Below are 20,653 nucleotides of genomic sequence, written 5' to 3'. Positions count from 1 at the left end.
CACTGTACTGGGTTAGTGAATCAGCCTCTAGGGTGGATGTGCTGCTATTCTGTTCAGCTAAGTGAACAGTGGTTGCAGTAAGTTACATTTCAAAAGACTTGTTTTGTGGGTAAACGCTTGAGTGTCTCATCTGATCTGCGCCAAATTTGATTCACAAACTTTCTTATTTCCATTTTGCAGTGCTGAACATGATGGATTTAAAAACAAATGGCTCCTGATCTGTGGATCGCTAGCCCCTTGATGACGACTTCTGCTCCAAGCGTACGACTTGCACGCTGGCTCATTTGATCACATTCAGACGTCGTAAGGCCTGTGGTATGGAAAGCTAATTTTATAGGGGCGGGAATGGCTGAAGACCCTTGATGAAGCTCTGCATGGCGCGAAACACATTTGCATTTGTATTTATTAAATTTATTAAATGTCTTTCGCCAAAGGTGCTAGACAATAAAAGAATAAAAAATAACCAGTACAATCAAGTTGGTACAAATGAGTAGAAGTTACATCAGCAGATAAAAACTGAATTATAAGAGGCTAAAGACAAAAGTTTGAGATTAGTCTGCAAAATACAAAGAGGTGAGGAGGAACGAAGTGAAAGAGGAAGAGCGTTCAGGATCATTAGATTCTCTGTGATCCTCTCCCCGCAAAATATTGTACTGGCGTTCTGCTGTGTAACTTATTTGACAATAGTGAAAGGCTTATTTTGAGAAGAATCCCTGCAGTCTCGGGAGGATAGCTCAGCGGCAACGTGCTTGTCTTGGAAGCAAGACGACATGGAGCACCACAGGCTGGATACCCGGGTCCGCGCTTAGAAACCTCTGGGTATTAAGTGCGTTATAAATAACCTATCATATGATTATCATATCTTTTTTCCTGTTTATTGATTTTTCATGTGACCCTGAGATATCGATGATGTCAAACAACACCACTTTGGTTCGTGGCCAAGGATAATGGCACCCTGGGAGTACCCAGTGGGTAGGGATGGAGACCCCCCATCTCCCTATGCAGAGTCTTTACATTTCTCCAAGCTGCCTTCTGACTCTTTGAGTCACTTGTAGTTCATAGGATTCCAAACCATGTTGCCCAGCTTAGCCAATCCCTCCTCTGCTGTTCCCTAGAAAACTCCCATGCTGAGCTCATGGCTGGAATCCGCTCCGTCTTCTACTCAATTATCTCACCGTGGACGTTCAGAAGCTTGGATGGGGATCTCCCACAAGTTCCTTGTGTGCCGTGATGCGGTGGGAGGCAAAGGAAGCGCTCTTTGGGATTGTCAATCCATACTGTCCCTCACACTGTCCGAATCACAAGGCATGCCTTCACATATAAGCACCTTCCAAATGTCTCTGGAAAGCAGCGTATAATCAGGCTCACGCCTCTACTCTTCTGATATTTGCCCACTATCGCATTTTCTTCCAGCACCTCTGATCCTCAGAACAAACAGGAAGGAAAGAACACCTCGCTCATGTTGTGTATAGGCTGGCCTAGGATGGATGTTCATCATACAGTCTTTAGAGGCTGGGGAGGGCCGACGCCGGATGGCGTTGCAAGACTTGCAGGGGGCAAGCTAGTGGAAACACAAGAAGGATCTTTGCCACGCCTCAGACTCGTCTACCGTGATGCTCCTGCTTGGTGTATCTGATATACCGAGACGAGGAAGACCATGCTGATGGCCCCTCCATTCAGCAAAATAACGCAGTTAACACCGCTATGGCCAAAGCGCCAGCATGCATACTGCAAAATAAGTGGGCAGAATGCAACCTGTTCCTTCAAAAGGATTTCCCAAAGAAAATAAATACGTACATTGGAACTATGCAGAGTTGTAGATATTTCGCCCAAGGGTGTTGCTAGGTCTGGAAAAGATCCGGGTCTACGCTAATGGCAGGACTGTCGGGATTCGGGTCTAGCTAGCTAAAAAAGGGAAAGGGAAGGAAAAAATAAAAAATAAAAAACACTCATAGAGGAGCAGAAGGCTCAAGAGAGAACAGAGGAGACTTCCACAGGAAATCAACTTGACCACAGTTAGAAGTCCCCAAAAGGGCAACGTGTTTCCTTCTTTTCCCCTTTACATTTTACCCTGTCCCCTTAACACCAGATCCTCGAACAGTATTTGCATAGATTTTACAGTTCTAGCTTACAGTCCTCGAGCATCTTGATGACAGCAATGGTCTTTTGGTGGGATTGACCATCGATCAGGCTTTGCCAGAAATGGCTGCGTACCCAGTATGTCGATTTGGACGTAAACCTGCTGAAAAACTGTTGCCTGGAGTTTCTTGTGCCCTCACACTCCATCATCAGATATTTGATTGATTGGTTTTCTGGCACGGCACACGAATGACACAGATTCACAGCTGAAGCCCCCAAACCTCTTCTCGCCAGGACTTCCCCACTATGTAGTATGTTGAATCTCAATCTCAAGAATTTATTCCTCAACCTCCAGTCTGGGAATTTTATTAGGTATTTACTGGGGAAGCTCAGTTTTCTTTCCGTCATTTGGAGAGGATTTGGGTATGGCCCTGATCTTATTTTCTCAAGAGTCTTAATCCAATCCATTTCCTCCCATTTTATTTTTGGGCCTATAATGGATTTTCCTCCAACAGTTTAGAGTCTATATCCGCGCTCACTTGCCATTCTTTCACCAGTGACTCAAGCCTACCCAAGTGTTGAGAATTGCCAGCCTCCAGATGTTTTCTCATATCTGTATATAAGGATTAGTCTTGGGTTGACGTGATTCGATGGTGCAGTATCATCGGTTTCCACCCTGCTTGTGATTTTAACGATCTGAGACCCAGTTCAAATCTGATGTTGTCCATGGAAAGACTCATAGGTAAACCCAAGGCATGCTTCCAAACGAGACCTTCCCATTTTTGGCAAGATGTATTCCATAGCTGGGGCTTAGCTTCTAGCCCATATAGTAAAATGGGGATGTCTTTGGCCTGATAAAACTTGAGCACTGGTATGAACGAGAATTTGCCAAATTTCCAGAGAATTCTTTTCATCTGGGCAGCTCTGAGTTTTATTTTTGTCTCGAGATCTGACTCTGCCTTGCATACTGCTGGAGTGGCGTACATTTTGTAGTCCAGATAAACCAGATCCTCCACCCTGGCGATCAGCTCCCCCCCATTGACCACCTTGGGAACACAATTTTTTTATTCTTTTGCCTGAATACCAACACCTTAGATTTAATTGGGTTCAATGAAAGCCCCCTTTTCGACTGCATAGTTTTGAATACCGTTAAGTAAATGTTGCAGACCAATGGTTGTTTTATCCAGAACCACCACATCATCAACGTAGACCAGCCAGTGTATTTTCTTACCATTTAAGGTATGGCTGGCCAACGACGAGGGTGCTAGAAAGTCCCCCATATCAGATGTATACAGGTTGAAAAATAGCGGGGCCCCGAGACAACCCCGTCTAACCCCAGAGTTTACTCTCATGGGTTCTGACAGATGACCCTCCGCATCTAGTCTCACCCTGATGTCATTTCCCTTGTGGAATTCGATGAGCATCGCCAAGAGCCCCTCTGGAATGCCTTTCACTCTTAATTTCATCCAGAGCCTTCCCCTGTCCACCTGGTCAAAGGCCCTTGAGAAGTCTACCCAAGCACCATAGAGTTGTTCTCCTCCCTTAACCTGTGTTTTTTCACTCAAATAATTCAGTATCATGCCATTCACTGCCGTTGAGAGTCCCCTCCTGAAACCGGTTTGACATTTTGAGAGCATTCTGACTTTTTTTTCCCATGCTTCCAGTTCCCCCAGCAAGATTTTCATAAAAATCTTGCTGTCAATATCCAGCAAGGCCACCTCCCTATCGCCCCCCTTGAATAGTGGGATAATTGTGGCGGTACGCCAAGATGACGGAAGCTGTTTCTGAGTCAGAATTTCCCTAAAATGCCAATTTAACAGTTTTGCCCATAAAGCTGGATTGCTCTTCAGGACTTGGCAAGTCAAGCCATTAGGCCCTGCCGCTTTCGAAGAGGAGGCCTTCCTAATGAGATCTTCAATATCTGAGGTATTAAAGTCAAGCCTCCATTCTGCCTTAGTGTTATAGTTACATACTGTTCTTACCGGTTGACCGAAGACTGAGTTTAGATATTTAATCCAGTCACCCTCGGGTACCAAATTACACAGTTGAGTTGTTTTCTCCCCCTCCATTTCATGCATAATATCCCAAAACCTCTTTGCATCCCTCTTCCCTAGAACCTCCAAAATGTGCTCCCCGTCCTGTTGGAACCTTTTTACATTCCGTGCCACTGACCATTGTTTATGCCTATTTTTAAGCAGTCTAATTTGCAGCCCTTGGTCCATTTTGCCAAAAGATGAATCTTTTTTTATGAACCTCAACCTGCTATTGAGATCTTTTTTTCTTTGTCATCGTCTCTTCATCATACGTGTGCCGGGGAACATGTTTCGCCCCCCCGCCCCATTTGACTTCAGGGGACAAATTTGCCAAATAAATTTAATAAAGCCTGAGGGAGAGCAGTTCTCCTTTTGCACTTCTGCTAGCGCTGACAACCTTTCATTCAGGAGGGCTCCTCCTGCTTTATATTTAAATAGGCGAACTTTACCTTTCCAGGCTACTAGCCTCTGTGCGATGCGTGGCAACATTTCTGATGACATTTCTGGAAAAAAGAGTTCCAACCTAGGATGGTCACTACCACCCCCTTCTTTTATGTTTAAATTTACTTTCTGTTCAAAGAGACCACCAGACAGGAGAAGATAGTCCAATATTGAGGCTGATGTGCCCTGAATCCTTGTCGGATTGGCCGGTATGTCACCTGGAAGACATCCATTTGACATTTTCAAACCCCAAACATTTAACCACTCTACCCACTGGTGGCCATTTTTCGTGATTCTTTTTCCCATTGAAATTCTCTGGTTTCTTAGGAGATCAATGCATTGTGTATTTAAGTCGCCCCAGGATTATGTCCGCCCCTGGAAAAGCTAACTTTATATCTCCTCGGTCCTTGGCTAGCGCATCTAGAAATACGGGGAGCATCGTACTTGAGGGGTTCTAGTAAATATTACAAAATATCATTGCCCTGTCACACACCCCATTTCTGAGCGTAGCCTTACATAGTTGTAGCCCTTGGATATTCACTTCAGAGGAGACAACATCCTCACATTTAGAATTTTTAAAGGCAATGAGCAACCCCCCACTAGGCTTCCCTCTAGCTTTCTGTGTTGCCCCTTGGACATCAATGAGGTACCCTTCCACTAGTACTGGGTTTACAAGCCAGGTCTCCTGTAGCATTATGACAGCTGCCACATCAAAGAAATAATTCTTCATTGCCCTTGAGGTGCGGTTATTAGGCCCATCATTATATGAATTTCTCTCTCTCTCTCTTTCTTGCCATTTCCTCACTTTCTTCCTATCTTACACACCACTTTCTTTTTGACTGCTCTGCGTAAGAAATGTGGTAACCTGTAGATAATTGTTTTTATCTCGTAATGCTGAAATCCAATTTTATGATAAGGAACTTTTGATGGTTGATTCAGTTGTATCTAGTAAAAGGGTATTTTGTAACCTAATACTAATAAATAAAAATAAATAATAAATAACAGACAGTCTTTACGAAACAGAGTACATTCCTTTCCATATCCTATCATGTGATCACAGGGGAATACACGGGATGTGAACCCCACACAGAACCCCTCCTGGATGAGACCTGCTTATGAGAAGGCACTGGAAGCATGAGCCTTGCTGGGAGTTCTTCCGCTCCTGCTTGCTGCCCTGGAGAGCCTGGTTAGCTTCACCGCACCAGCAACCATGGGCTATTTGCGACTCCCCGGGCCAACTGGTGTCATAGAAACATGTCTATCTGACATGGACACTGCGTGTTTGGGCATGTCTATAAAGGACCCTTCATGGGTTCTAGACCATGGAAAGGAAGGTATAGTCGTGTCATGCTGTGTATTAGTGCCTCTTTCCCCCAGACCTCGACGCTTGCGGTTCCTAGTTCCCCCAGAACTCGACACTTGCGTATTCTCGTTCCCTCAGACCTCGACACTTGCGGTTCCTCATTCCCCCAGACCCCGAAACTTGCGTATTCTCGTTCCCCCAGACCTCGACACTTGTGGATCCTCGTTCCTCCAGACCTCGACACTTGTGATTCCTCGTTCCCCCAGACCTCGACACTTGCGTATTCTCGTTCCCCCAGACCTCGACACTTGCAGATCCTCGTTCCCCCAGACCTCGACACTTGCATATTCTCGTTCCCCCAGACCTCGACACTTGCAGATCCTCGTTCCCCCAGACCTCGACACTTGCAAATCCTCGTTCCCCCAGACCTCGACACTTGCATATTCTCGTTCCCCCACACCTCGACACTTGCGTATTCTCGTTCCCCCAGACCTCGACACTTGCAGATCCTCGTTCCCCCAGACCTCGACACTTGCATATTCTCGTTCCCCCAGACCTCGACACTTGCAGATCCTCGTTCCCCCAGACCTCGACACTTGCAGATCCTCGTTCCCCCAGACCTCGACACTTGCATATTCTCGTTCCCCCAGACCTCGACACTTGCAGATCCTCGTTCCCCCAGACCTCGACACTTGCAGATCCTCGTTCCCCCAGACCTCGACACTTGCATATTCTCGTTCCCCCAGACCTCGACACTTGTGGATCCTCGTTCCCCCAGACTTCGACGCTTGCGGATGGTGGCTGATACCCAAGGGGCTCTTTTCGAGCCTGCTCATCAGATCCTTATTCTGATCCCGGCACGGTAATGGCGTCTGCTCCCGGTAATGCCCCCTCCCCGCCGACCCCGCCACACCCCTCCCCCATCTTACTCAGGGTTGTCTTCGGTCACCACCTCCTTCACCAAGGACAGGAAGGCATCCAGGAAGTTCATGCACACAGCCGGCCTCCAGAAATCTGTGTTCTGCTGGGGGAACAAATGGAGCACTTAAAATCTCACTGAGTGCTATTGAGCTGTGCCAACAAGTACCGTCTGAACCCCAAAATACAGGCAGCAATAGACTTTGGACTGAAAGAAATGGGTCATGTTAGTGATCATTACCAAACACATATGTAGCATGTATACAACATCTTGCAGAACGCTGGCGGCATGCGCTTCTGGGAGAGATTAGCAAAGACCATAAGAGCTGACCTCTTTCACAGTCTCCAAATGCCAGGTGTGTTTATTATTCCTAATCCAACAAACTCTCCAGGAAGCGCCCCGTAGGGAATGCTGGCTAGCCCGCAATTCCAACGAATGACCCTATGGAGAGTCTTAGACCCCAACTTTCACTACTCGTCTACTAGTCCCACATATGGTCCTAAAAACATTCTGTAAAACTGAGACAGGCTTTCAAACCAAATGTAACTCGCTTCAAGGGGTATCTTCTCCCTTTTAGTGTTGGAGCCCCTTGGCATGCCACATCTTAATAAAAATAGATCTCAAAAAGATACCTAAAAGTTCAGGAGTCTATTCCTTTACACTCTGAATTCAGCATTGAGACCTGCTTCAGGGTTGACTTTTGCCAACATGTTTCAGTCCCATTACGTTAGTGTGGGGCCTTCTTCACAGGAGTAATGTTAGACATGTGGCCAAAATCACTGGGTCCTCCACTTGATGTTGAATGGGCCAGACTCTCCGGTGCAGAAGGATCATCTGCGTGGGAGATTCCTGACATTTGCCTCAACCACTTCTCCGGTTCGACCGAACGCAGCCATCTTGCATATTTCACCGCCAGTGCTCCTGCACAGTCATAGCTGCGCATGTCTAATAGTGTTCCCTACTCTTCCCTTTGATTTCCTCATAAGCAAGGTGCACCTCTTCACCCCCAAAATCTGACCAGGGCACCTATGCATCAACCTTTCAGGTACAAAAGTGTACCTCTAACTATTACTTATCAAGGAGACCTGCTCAAGCATCTGATCAATACAATATCAATGAAGAGGCAGGCCCTGGTGCTCCCTCTGAACGCCCTAGAAGGGTCCCTCTGCTTTCAATATGTTTTCTAAGGTGGTGGTTGTAGTGCAGTGTTGTCCGAGAGGCATTTCTGTGATGTAGTGTGTATATTCACAACTGAAGGAATAGTATACCACTACTGTTTCGGATATTTGTCTTGCCGTAAGAACCCGCGTGGGTGCTGGGAGCGCATTTCACAGCGACTAGCCATTGTTTGACGATAGAAATGAAACTCGTCTGCATTGCGCCTTCCTCTGCGCTTAGTTCAAACCGCCACTGGGCAAGGTGTTTGATTTGTGTGCATTTCAATGTGCATCCCATGTTGTGATTCTGGATGCACCTTGAAATGTGCAAAAATGCCCCCTTATTTGTGCAAATGCGAAAAGAGAGTGAAAAAGGCCACCTGAACGTGCGCATGAAAGATACCCTCATTCAGATGCCTTTGTGGATGTGGGTGCCCCTTTTCTCCCTCAGCACAGTCTCTGTTGCTGTGCCCCTCAGTTCATGTCAATCTCTCTCTCTCTCTGCGCCTCCATCTCTCACTTCCTAAGTGGGTAAAAGTCATGCCCCCCCTCTCTTCTCTCTCTCTCTTGCTCTCTCTCTTTCCTTTCTCTCTCTCCCTCCTTTCTCTATCTCGCCTTTCGCTCCCCCTCTCTCTATCTTGCTCTCTCCTTTCTCTCTCTTTCCTTTCTCTCTCTCCCTCCTTTCTCTATCTCGCCTTTCTCTCCCCCTCTCTCTTCTTTCTCTCCTTTCTCTCCCCCTCTCTCCTTTCTCTCTCTCTCCTTTCTCTCTCTCTCCTTTCTCAATGTCTCTCTTGACCCCTCCTTTAACTCTGCTATATGGTACATGCTCTCTTGCTCTGCATGTATCATTGAGGGTATACAGTGTTTATATCGAATCCTGTATATCGAATCCCCATATATCTAATCTTTTATCCTGAAAACCTTTATAGTGAATGTATTTAGGGTGGGGTAAAGGGTTACATTTTTTGGGGAAATGGCCGGGATGGGTTTTTAGGGTTGGGAAACAGGGGTTTAGGGAGGAGGCCCCTAAAAAAAAGCATTCACTATAAAGGGTTTCAAGATAAACGATTCGATATATGGGCATTCGTTATACATTACCTCGATATAAGAGTGAGGTCTAGTTGTCTCCCTCCATCTTCTCTCCTCCTTCTGACTCTATCTCCCTCCACCGTCCCCTCTTCCTCTCCTTCTCTCTGACAGTGAGGTCTGCTCTGAGGGACCCACGCTCCTTGTTCTCTCTGCCAGTGCAGGTAGGAGTGATCTCTCTATGTCAGTGAGACCAAATACTCTCCCACTTATAATCATGAAATATAATACACATTGAAAAGTGAGACACTGTTTCTAGGCGACCCTGTTATAATCTCCACATATTACAAATGTCATCTATCATCAACCTGTCAGATAGCCCCCCAATCTCCCTTCCACAACTGTCATGAAAAGAATGTGTGAGCCCCATCCACCATCAAGCACCGCCCCCTGTAGGCTAGGACTGGAGTAAGAATGGACCCGCCCAAGGTTGTAAGGGAAGCGCTCAATGGAGGGTGGGTCGATCCTTTGAGATTGAGGGATAATCCGCACAGCTACCAGGCACCATGATAACACAGCATTCATCATGGTAACACACCATTCACCATGGTAGCATACCATTCACCATGGTAGCACACCATTTACCATGGTAACACACCATTCACCATGGTAGCACACCATTCACCATGGTAACAAACCATTCACCATGGTAGCACACCATTGACCATGGTAACACACCATTCACCATGGTAGCACACCATTCACCATGGTAACACACCATTCACCATGGTATCACACCATTCACCATGGTAACACACCATACCATTCACCATGGTAGCATACCATTTACCATGGTAACACGCCATTCACCATGGTAGCACGCCATTCACCATGGTAGCACGCCATTCACCATGGTAACACGCCATTCACCATGGTAACATGCCATTCACCATGGTAGCACGCCATTCACCATGGTAACACGCCATTCACCATGGTAACACGCCATTCACCATGGTAGCACGCCATTCACCATGGTAACACGCCATTCACCATGGTAGCACACCATTCACCATGGTAACACACCATTCACCATGGTAACACACCATTCACCATGGTAGCACAAGCACACCATTCACCATGGTAACACACCATTCACCATGGTAGCACACCATTCACCATGGTAGCACACCATTCACCATGGTAACACACCATTCACCATGGTAACACACCATTCACCATGGTAGCACACCATTCACCATAGTAACACACCATTCACCATGGTAAAACACCATTCACCATGGTAGCACACCATTCACCATGGTAACACACCATTCACCATGGTAGCATACCATTCACCATGGCACACCATTCACTATGGTAGCATACCAACACCATTCACCATGGTAGCACACCATTTACCATGGTAACACACCATTCACCATGGTAACACGCCATTCACCATGGTAGCACACCATTTACCATGGTAACACACCATTCACCATGGTAACACGCCATTCACCATGGTAGCACACCATTCACCATGGTAACACACAATTCACCATGGTAGCACACCATTCATCATGGCACACCATTCACCATGGTAGCATACCATTCACCATGGTACACCATTCACCATGGTAGCATACCATTCACCATGGTAACACACCATTCACCATGGCACACCATTCACCATGGTAACACACCATTCACCATGGTAGCACACCATTCACCATGGTAGCACACCATTCACCATGGTAGCACACCATTCACCATGGCACACCATTCACCATGGTAACACACAATTCACCATGGTAACACACCATTCACCATGGCACACCATTCACCATGGTAGCACACCATTTACCATGGTAACACACCATTCACCATGGTAGCACACCATTTACCATGGTAACACACCATTCACCATGGTAACACACCATTCACACACCATTCACCATGGTAGCATACCATTCAACACCATTCACCATGGTAACACACCATTCACCGTGATAACACACCATTCACCATGGTCGCATACCATTCACCATGGCACACCATTCACCATGGTAGCATACCATTCACCATGGTAACACACCATTCACCATGGTAGCACGCCATTCACCATGGTCGCATACCATTCACCATGGCACACCATTCACCATGGTAGCATACCATTTACCATGGTAACACACCATTCACCATGGTAACACACCATTCACCATGGTAGCATACCATTCACCATGGTAACACACCATTCACCATGGTAACACACCATTCACCATGGTAGCATACCATTCACCATGGCACACCATTCACCATGGTAGCATACCATTCACCATGGTAGCACACCATTCACCATGGTAACACACCATTCACCATGGTAGCATACCATTCACCATGGTAACACACCATTCACCATGGTAGCATACCATTCACCATGGTAGCACACCATTCACCATGGTAACACACCATTCACCATGGTAGCATACCATTCACCATGGTATCACACCATTCACCATGGTATCACAGCATTCACCATGGTAACACACCATTCACCATGGTAACACACCATTCACCATGGTAGCACACCATTTACCATGGTAACACACCATTCACCATGGTAGCACACCATTTACCATGGTAACACACCATTCACCATGGTAACACACCATTCACCATGGTAGCACACCATTTACCATGGTAACACACCATTCACCATGGTAACACACCATTCACCATGGTAGCACACCATTCACCATGGTAACACACCATTCACCATGGTAGCATACCATTCACCATGGCACACCATTCACCATGGTAGCATACCATTCACCATGGTAACACACCATTCACCATGGCACACCATTCACCATGGTAGCACACCATTTACCATGGTAACACACCATTCACACACCATTCACCATGGTAGCATACCATTCAACACCATTCACCATGGTAACACACCATTCACCGTGATAACACACCATTCACCATGGTCGCATACCATTCACCATGGCACACCATTCACCATGGTAGCATACCATTCACCATGGTAACACACCATTCACCATGGTAGCACGCCATTTACCATGGTAACACACCATTCACCATGGTAACACACCATTCACCATGGTAGCATACCATTCACCATGGTAACACACCATTCACCATGGTAACACACCATTCACCATGGTAGCATACCATTCACCATGGCACACCATTCACCATGGTAGCATACCATTCACCATGGTAGCACACCATTCACCATGGTAACACACCATTCACCATGGTAGCATACCATTCACCATGGTAGCACACCATTCACCATGGTAGCATACCATTCACCATGGTAACACACCATTCACCATGGTAGCATACCATTCACCATGGTATCACACCATTCACCATGGTATCACACCATTCACCATGGTAACACACCATTCACCATGGTAACACACCATTCACCATGGTAGCACACCATTCACCATGGTAACACACCATTCACCATGGTAACACACCATTCACCATGGTAGCATACCATTCACCATGGCACACCATTCACCATGGTAGCATACCATTCACCATGGTAACACACCATTCACCATGGCACACCATTCACCATGGTAGCACACCATTTACCATGGTAACACACCATTCACACACCATTCACCATGGTAGCATACCATTCAACACCATTCACCATGGTAACACACCATACACCGTGATAACACACCATTCACCATGGTCGCATACCATTCACCATGGCACACCATTCACCATGGTAGCATACCATTCACCATGGTAACACACCATTCACCATGGTAACACACCATTCACCATGGTAGCACGCCATTTACCATGGTAACACACCATTCACCATGGTAACACACCATTCACCATGGTAGCATACCATTCACCATGGCACACTATTCACCATGGTAGCATACCATTCACCATGGTAACACACCATTCACCATGGTAACACACCATTCACCATGGTAGCATACCATTCACCATGGCACACCATTCACCATGGTAGCATACCATTCACCATGGTAGCACACCATTCACCATGGTAACACACCATTCACCATGGTAGCATACCATTCACCATGGCACACCATTCACCATGGTAGCATACCATTCACCATGGTAGCACACCATTTACCATGGTAACACACCATTCACCATGGTAACACACCATTCACCATGGTAGCATACCATTCACCATGGTAACACACCATTCACCATGGTAACACACCATTCACCATGGTAGCATACCATTCACCATGGTAACACACCATTCACCATGGTAACACACCATTCACCATGGTAGCATACCATTCACCATGGCACACCATTCACCATGGTAACACCCCATTCACCATGGTAGCATACCATTCACCATGGTAACACACCATTCACCATGGTAGCATACCATTCACCATGGTAACACACCATTCACCATGGTAACACATCATTCACCATGGTAGCATACCATTCACCATGGTATCACACCATTCACCATGGTATCACAGCATTCACCATGGTAACACACCATTCACCATGGTAACACACCATTCACCATGGTAGCACACCATTCACCATGGTAACACACCATTCACCATGGTAGCATACCATTCACCATGGTAACACACCATTCACCATGGCACACCATTCACCATGGTAGCACACCATTTACCATGGTAACACACCATTCACACACCATTCACCATGGTAGCATACCATTCAACACCATTCACCATGGTAACACACCATTCACCGTGATAACACACCATTCACCATGGTCGCATACCATTCACCATGGCACACCATTCACCATGGTAGCATACCATTCACCATGGTAACACACCATTCACCATGGTAGCACGCCATTCACCATGGTAACACACCATTCACCATGGTAACACACCATTCACCATGGTAGCATACCATTCACCATGGCAAACCATTCACCATGGTAGCATACCATTCACCATGGTAACACACCATTCACCATGGTAACACACCATTCACCATGGTAGCATACCATTCACCATGGCACACCATTCACCATGGTAATACACCATTCACCATTGTAGCAAACCATTCACCATGGTAACACACCATTCACCATGGTAGCATACCATTCACCATGGTAGCACACCATTCACCATGGTAACACACCATTCACCATGGTAGCATACCATTCACCATGTTAGCACACCATTCACCATGGTAACACACCATTCACCATGGTAGCATACCATTCACCATGGTATCACACCATTCACCATGGTATCACAGCATTCACCATGGTAACACACCATCCTTCATTGTTATTCGCCCATATTACATCGTATATAGTTACTTCGACAACTTAGGCGGGTCTTTTCAGGTCCATCACATCAGGACCGCCCATTGAGCAAGAAGCAGTCCCAAAATAAAAACCCTGAGTTCTACTGGAGACCTTTTCCCAGTGTGCCCTAACAAACAATCCTGCGCCCTGAGGTGCAACTAACGGACCAGGATGTCCTCTAGTGCCCAGCAGTCCTCGGCCCAGTATTCATTCAACGCGGGGCAGCCCCATAGCACGGGTACCAACTTGGCATTCAGGCTGCAGCATCGGGGGCATTCTTTCACACAGTCAGGACGAACCGTAGTTAGCCTGCCTGGGGTGTAGTGTAGCCTGCTGAGAACTTTGAATTTTATTCGGCAGTATTGAGAGTTAATAGACACGCCTTTTGTCAACAAGCAGATACTCGTCCATTGCAGATCTGTAAACTCAAAACACAGATACTGCACCCCCCCCATTTCTCCCTAATGTTGGGGTCCCTTCTAGCATCTATTGATTGTGTCAGTTTATAAAGCATAGACATGCTCTTCCTGCACCCTGTATTTGGAGAATGGATGACAGGCACATTTTCGGGGAGGGTTCCGTCAGTGAAACCCGCCACTGTGCGGTAATATCCGCCTTCATACGGAAATAGTTCAAGAATTGTAGTGGAGTGTCGCCAATATGTGCCCTGATCTCGCCCCAGGCACATGGAGATCTCCTAGTATAAGGAAACCGGCCTTACTCCAGACTGCCTCCGTGGCCCTATCAGTGGTGGGCGCCACTGCCGACATACCCTAAAGGGGAAGCCCTTTGCCATACGGGACAGGCATCTCTAAACTTTTATTTATCCTAACCCAGGCCTCCCGAGTCACACCCACTGGGTCCAAAAAGGGGGGAAGGGCCCGACTGTAGTCGCTCCAGTCGAAACACAAGGAGCATCAGGTTGTTCAACAGCCCAGTGGGTTGCATAGTGTATCTGTGCCACCAGGTAGTATAACTCAAAATCTGGGGCAGCCCGCCCCCATCCTCATAAGGGCAGGCCAGATGTCCCTGCCGCATACAAACCTGTCTTCCAGGCCAGAGAAAGGAGGAGCACACACCAATAATATTGGTAAAGAAAGCTTGCCCGGGCCACAGAGGAATATTATGAAACAAATAGAGAAGCTTGGGTAATATAATCATCTTGATCTATGACAACCGTCTGGCCAACGACAACACGATCAGCCCCCCTCTGGAGTCTGGCCTTCAGACCAGCCAAGTCGGCCCCATAGTTCAAATCAAACGTCAGTGAGGCCAATCTAGAGCCCCAAATAGCGAAAGCTGTGTGAAGCCCACGTGAGCCCCGGCATATCTGTCAGCCTCCACATATCCTTCGATAGAGGACATATCTCAGACTTATTGTTGAAGTGGAGGTTAGAGTATTTGCCGAAATTAGATACCACGCCCACTACCCTTGCCAATTCGTCCTCGGGGTTCTGAAGATACATAGAAGGTTATTGGCATACAACAATATCATTTTGGATTTCCCACTTGATTGTTTGCCTGCTCCACTAAATTTGTTGCGTATCCTGTCCGTCAGTGGTTCAATTATCAGGGTGAACGGAAAAGATGAAAGGGGGCACCCCTGTCTCGTTCAACCCCCCCCCCACCCCCTCAGCCTCAGAGTCGGGGACAGCATCCCATTTGTGTGCACTCGGGTGAACGGTTGCGTGTACAGCATTTTGACACACAAGATGAAATTTAGACAAAAAACATAATTGGACATCACCTGCAAGAAAAAGGGCCATTAGACTGTATCAAATGCTTTCTGCATATCCAGGGAGACTGCCTGTCACAAGTCTCTCCCCTTCTCACCTGTTTTTGTTGCTTGCTTGGGACCTTCTTTGGTGACTTCTTTTGCACGGTCCGGGATTTGTATAAACCTGTGTGCTGGTCTTCGGATACCAGCGTGAGGATGACAATCCAACTACAGGATACGTTCAGATGTCTAGGACGGAGACCAGGAAGGAACAATGTCCGAGCTCAGAGACACGGACTGCCGTGACCCGAGCGCGGGCGAAAATCCAGAAAGTTCAGAGGTACGTTTTGAGGAAAAGAAGGAAGGAAGGAGGATTCAAGGAACCGGGAAACAAGATTCAGAAGAAAGCCCCGAGCGAACTCTGGCAACACACGTCCAACTACAGCAAGCGGTAGAGTTCAGACGCGCAGAGCCGCGGGGGCGTGTTTGTTTAGTAGAACGTAGAGCGTGGAGCGCAAGGACTGGCAAGCAGCGTTCCATATCAGGCGGACATGTTGGTAGGATTACTGCATTCAATCCCCTATGGGTCAGGGACCACGAAGTCCCGAAAGGATGTAGGCGACGGTTCATGACAGTATGCCTCCTCTGAAGTCTAGCTCCTCCGGGTTTGCCTGGATGGATAAGATGGTATCTTCGAATCAGCCTGGGGGCATTCATGTTTGACACGGGTTCCCAGGTGCGCTCACTGGGAGGATAACCTCTCCACTCGACCAAATATTGTAATTGACCACGTCGGTACCTAGAGTCACAGATTCTGGAGACCTCATATTCGAGTTGGTCATTGACAATCACTGGGGTAGATCTTGGAGCAGTTCGAGAGGACTGAGCATATGGTTTTAACAGAGAGGTGTGGAAGACTGGATGGATCCTTTTCCAATATTCTGGTAGTCGGAGTCGAAAGGCCACTGGATTGACGATTTCTTTTATAGAAAAGGGCCCGTAATACCTGGGAGCCAATTTATTTGGTTGTAGGTGACGGGGAAGGAGTTTCGAGGATAACCAGACTTTATCGCCTACTGAATAGGAAGGCCCAGGTCTTCTTTTGGAGTCAGCATAATGTTTAACGTCTCTTCAGGCCTTTTCTAGGTGTTCCTTTGCTTCTTTGTGCACATTAATTAGTGTTTCAATCCAGGAATCAACCGCAGGAACTGGGGTAGGGTGTGGGAGAATGGACGGTAGGACTGAAGGATGAAATCCTTGACTACAGTAGAAAGGACTGGTTTTGATAGCTGAATGATCCGAATTGTTGTATGCGAATTCGGCCACAGGTATGAAGAGTGACCAATCATCCTGGACCTTGGTGGCAAAGCAACGAAGATACTGTTCCAGAGTTTGGTTTACTCGTTCAGTGGCTCCATTAGTCTGTGGGTGATAACCCGAAGACAAGGCACGTTGGATTCCCAGTATACGACATAACTGTTTCCAGAACTGGGATATGTACTGGGGTCCTCGGTCAGAAATGATCTTGAAAGGTAGCCCATGAAGCCGGAATATGTGTTCCAGGAAAATTCCAGCAAGTTCAGATGAGGATGGCAGTTTGTATAAAGGTGTAAAATGAGCCATATGGGTGAACAAATCAATGGTAACCATTATAGTTGTGTAGCCCCGGGAAGAGGGTAGTTCCACGATAAAATCCGTGGCAATGATTTCCCAGGGTCTTGTTGGTATTGCTGGTTGGAGCAGGAGACCTGCTGGTCTTTTGTTATCATGTTTGTTCTGATTGCAGACGGCACATGTCTGGATATGGATCTTGATATCATCCTTCATCTTTGGCCACCAAAACTGTCTTTGTATTAGATGGAGAGCGTTGGTGATGCCACGGTGTCCTGAATGGAAAGTATCATGACATAGGCTTGTGATCTTTTCTCTCAGTCCAGGAGTGGGAATGACCAACAGGTATCCATCCTTTGTTTTGAGATTCCATCAATTGTTTCTCTTGAACTCCTTCCAAGGTTCAGAGGACTGGGTTTAAATTTGAATACCCTCCAGGAGGGTAATTGCTTGGGCAACAAATATTGTGTGGGGAAACATCTTAGGAAAGGTCCGATCTTCAAGCGGTTCATAATCAGGACGTCTGGATAAGGCATCGGCTATAATGTTATGTGTTCCAGGGACATGATGGATTTGAAATTGGTATTGGGCAAAAAAGAAGGCCCAACGGGCTTGACGACTGTTTCTACATTCTAGGGATTACAGGACTTGAAGATTCCGATGGTCCGTGCGGACTTGTACCGGGTGTTTGGATCCCAAAAGAAGATGACGCCAATCAGTGAAGGCTTGACGGATGGCTAGCAATTCCTTTTACAGGACGGAATAATGAGTTTCATTGGGGGTCAAGGTGCGAGAGAGATAGGCGATGGGGTGTTCTAACTTGTCGCCAAGTTCCTGTTTCAGGACTGCCCCAATGGCGTAGTTGGAGGCATCAGTTTCGACAAGGAAAGGTCGATCAATGTCGGGTTGAGCTAGGATGGGAGCTTGTGTGAACTCCGACTTCAACCGTAGGAATGCCAAATCTTGGGCTGAAGTCCACCGAAAGGGGGTATCTTTCTTTAACAATGTAACAATAGGATGCACAATCTCAGAAAATGCTGGTATAAATTTCTGGTAGAAGTTAGCAAGCCCTAGAAAGGATTGAATTTGTTTCACAGTGGTTGGAACAGGCCAGGATAGAATGGAATCAACCTTTGAGGGGTCCATTTCAATTCCCTTTGGGCTAAGAACGAATCCGAGATAGTGAACAGTTGATACATGGAAAAGACACTTCTCAGGTTTAGCCAGGAGCTTATGTTCATGTAGACTTTGTAAGACTGTCTTTACGTGCTCTTCATGTTTCAGGTGGTCCTTGGAGTATATCAGTATGTCATCCAGATATACAATGACGAAGGGGAACAGCATATCAGAAAACACCCGATCCATAAAACCTTTGAAGATTGCTGGGGCATTAGCAAGTCCAAAGGGCATAACCAAGCATTCAAAGTGGCCAAAGGGTGTTCTAAAGGCTGTTTTCCATTTGTCACCTTCCTTTATACGAATAAGATGGTAGGCACCCCTGAGATCTAATTTTGTGAAGACGACTGCACCTCTGACTGCTTCCAGGATGTCCGAGATGAGAGGCAATGGGTAACGATCCTTGAGAGTACACTGGTTAAGGCCACAGTAATCTAGACATGGTCTAAGCTCCTTGGAATCCTTCTTGGGAACGAAAAATAGCACCCGCCGGGGACTTGGATGGTCGTATAGTTCCATTTTCCAAGTTGGTATCCAGGTATTCCCGGAGGGCCCTTTTTTTGGGTTCTGACAAAATAAACATTCTCCCGAAAGGGATTACTGCTGAAGGTTCAGTATCGATGGCACAATCCTCAGGTCTGTGTGGTGGAAGAGCTTGAACAATGGCTGTCGAGAATACATCTGTGTAAGCCTGATAGGCCCTGGGAATCCGGATAATGTTAGAAACAGTGACTGGAATTTGCTGCGTGTCTTGAGAGTCTTCAGAGGACCTTGGTAAGGTATCTAGGGATAAGCAGTGGGACATACAATGTTCAGAACCAAGAAACAAGGAGCCTGCTGCCCAATTGATGTAGGGGTTATGCTTCTGTAACCAGGGTATGCCTAGAACCATTGGATAGTGGGCCGATCTTATAATGTCAAATTGAATCCTCGCTTGATGGTGGTTTATAGAACGTAGGATCTCTTTAGTTTGAAGGGTTATGGGTCCCGAAGACAGGGGTCTCCCATCAATAGCTTCTACAGGTTGCATTGTCTCTCGAGTTTCATGCGGAATGTTGTGAGTACTGACCCAATCATGATCTATGAATATGCCCATGGCTCTGCAATCCACTAATGCCAGGATGGGGTAAGATTCTTTCTTGGAAGGCAATAGAAAGGCCTGTAGAATCACAAGGTTGTTTTGTCCAAGGAAGGAATTGATGTGGAGCAGACACCACTCTCCCAAAACTGTGCCCCATCTAGGATCGGGAGCTGCCGTTTCCCGAACACCGTGGAGGAGCAATAGGGCACTCTCTCACAAGATGTTCATCGGAGGCGCAATACATGCACAGACCAGTGTTAATCCGGCGCATTCTTTCTTGTGGAGTAATGGGTCCACGGAAGGCCCCCAGTTGCATGGGTTCTGGATCCGAGGTTGGAGAAGCTGTGGCTCTGGTCTGGATGGGTGGTCTGTGACAGCCTTTTGGAAGGTTGACTTAGACTTCTTTTTCTCCGCCTATCTTTCCTGGATTCGAAAGTCGATTTGCAAGGAAAGGTCCATGAGAGCCTGGAAGGAGTTTGGGCGAGCTACCCTGGCTAACTCGTCCTTTATTTCTTCATTCAGGCCTCTTCGGAAGAGGGTGAAGCTGGCTTCTTGAGACCAATCAGCTTCCTTCACAAGTTGTTTAAAGCGGCTCACATAGGTAAGCATATCCTGGGATCCTTGTTGAAATTCAAGTAAACATTCTTGAGCGCTGTAAACCTGCTCTGGGCGATCAAACATGGCTTTTAGGGCTTCCACGAACCCATCATAATTATCCAGGAGGGCATCGCCTGAATTGACTAGGGGGGTT

At 46.8% G+C, this 20,653-nt stretch overlaps 1 protein-coding gene across 1 annotated transcript in view; it reads right to left on the bottom strand.

Moving 5' to 3' along the window:
* The window catches only part of LOC138521977 (decapping and exoribonuclease protein-like), a 263,723-nt gene that overhangs the window by 18,587 nt on the left and 224,483 nt on the right, over positions 1-20,653 (bottom strand). The window contains exon 7 of the mRNA XM_069635170.1: positions 6,786-6,877. Coding sequence (XP_069491271.1) covers positions 6,786-6,877 — 92 coding nt within the window. The remainder of the gene's footprint in view (positions 1-6,785; positions 6,878-20,653) is intronic.

This window comes from Ambystoma mexicanum, chromosome 13, assembly GCF_040938575.1.
Source record: "Ambystoma mexicanum isolate Mex_15411 chromosome 13, UKY_AmexF1_1, whole genome shotgun sequence".
In the NCBI taxonomy this organism is placed as follows: Eukaryota; Metazoa; Chordata; class Amphibia; order Caudata; family Ambystomatidae; genus Ambystoma; species Ambystoma mexicanum.
The sequence above is the reverse complement of the archived record's forward strand: the minus strand, read 5'-3'. Positions and strand labels throughout refer to the sequence as shown.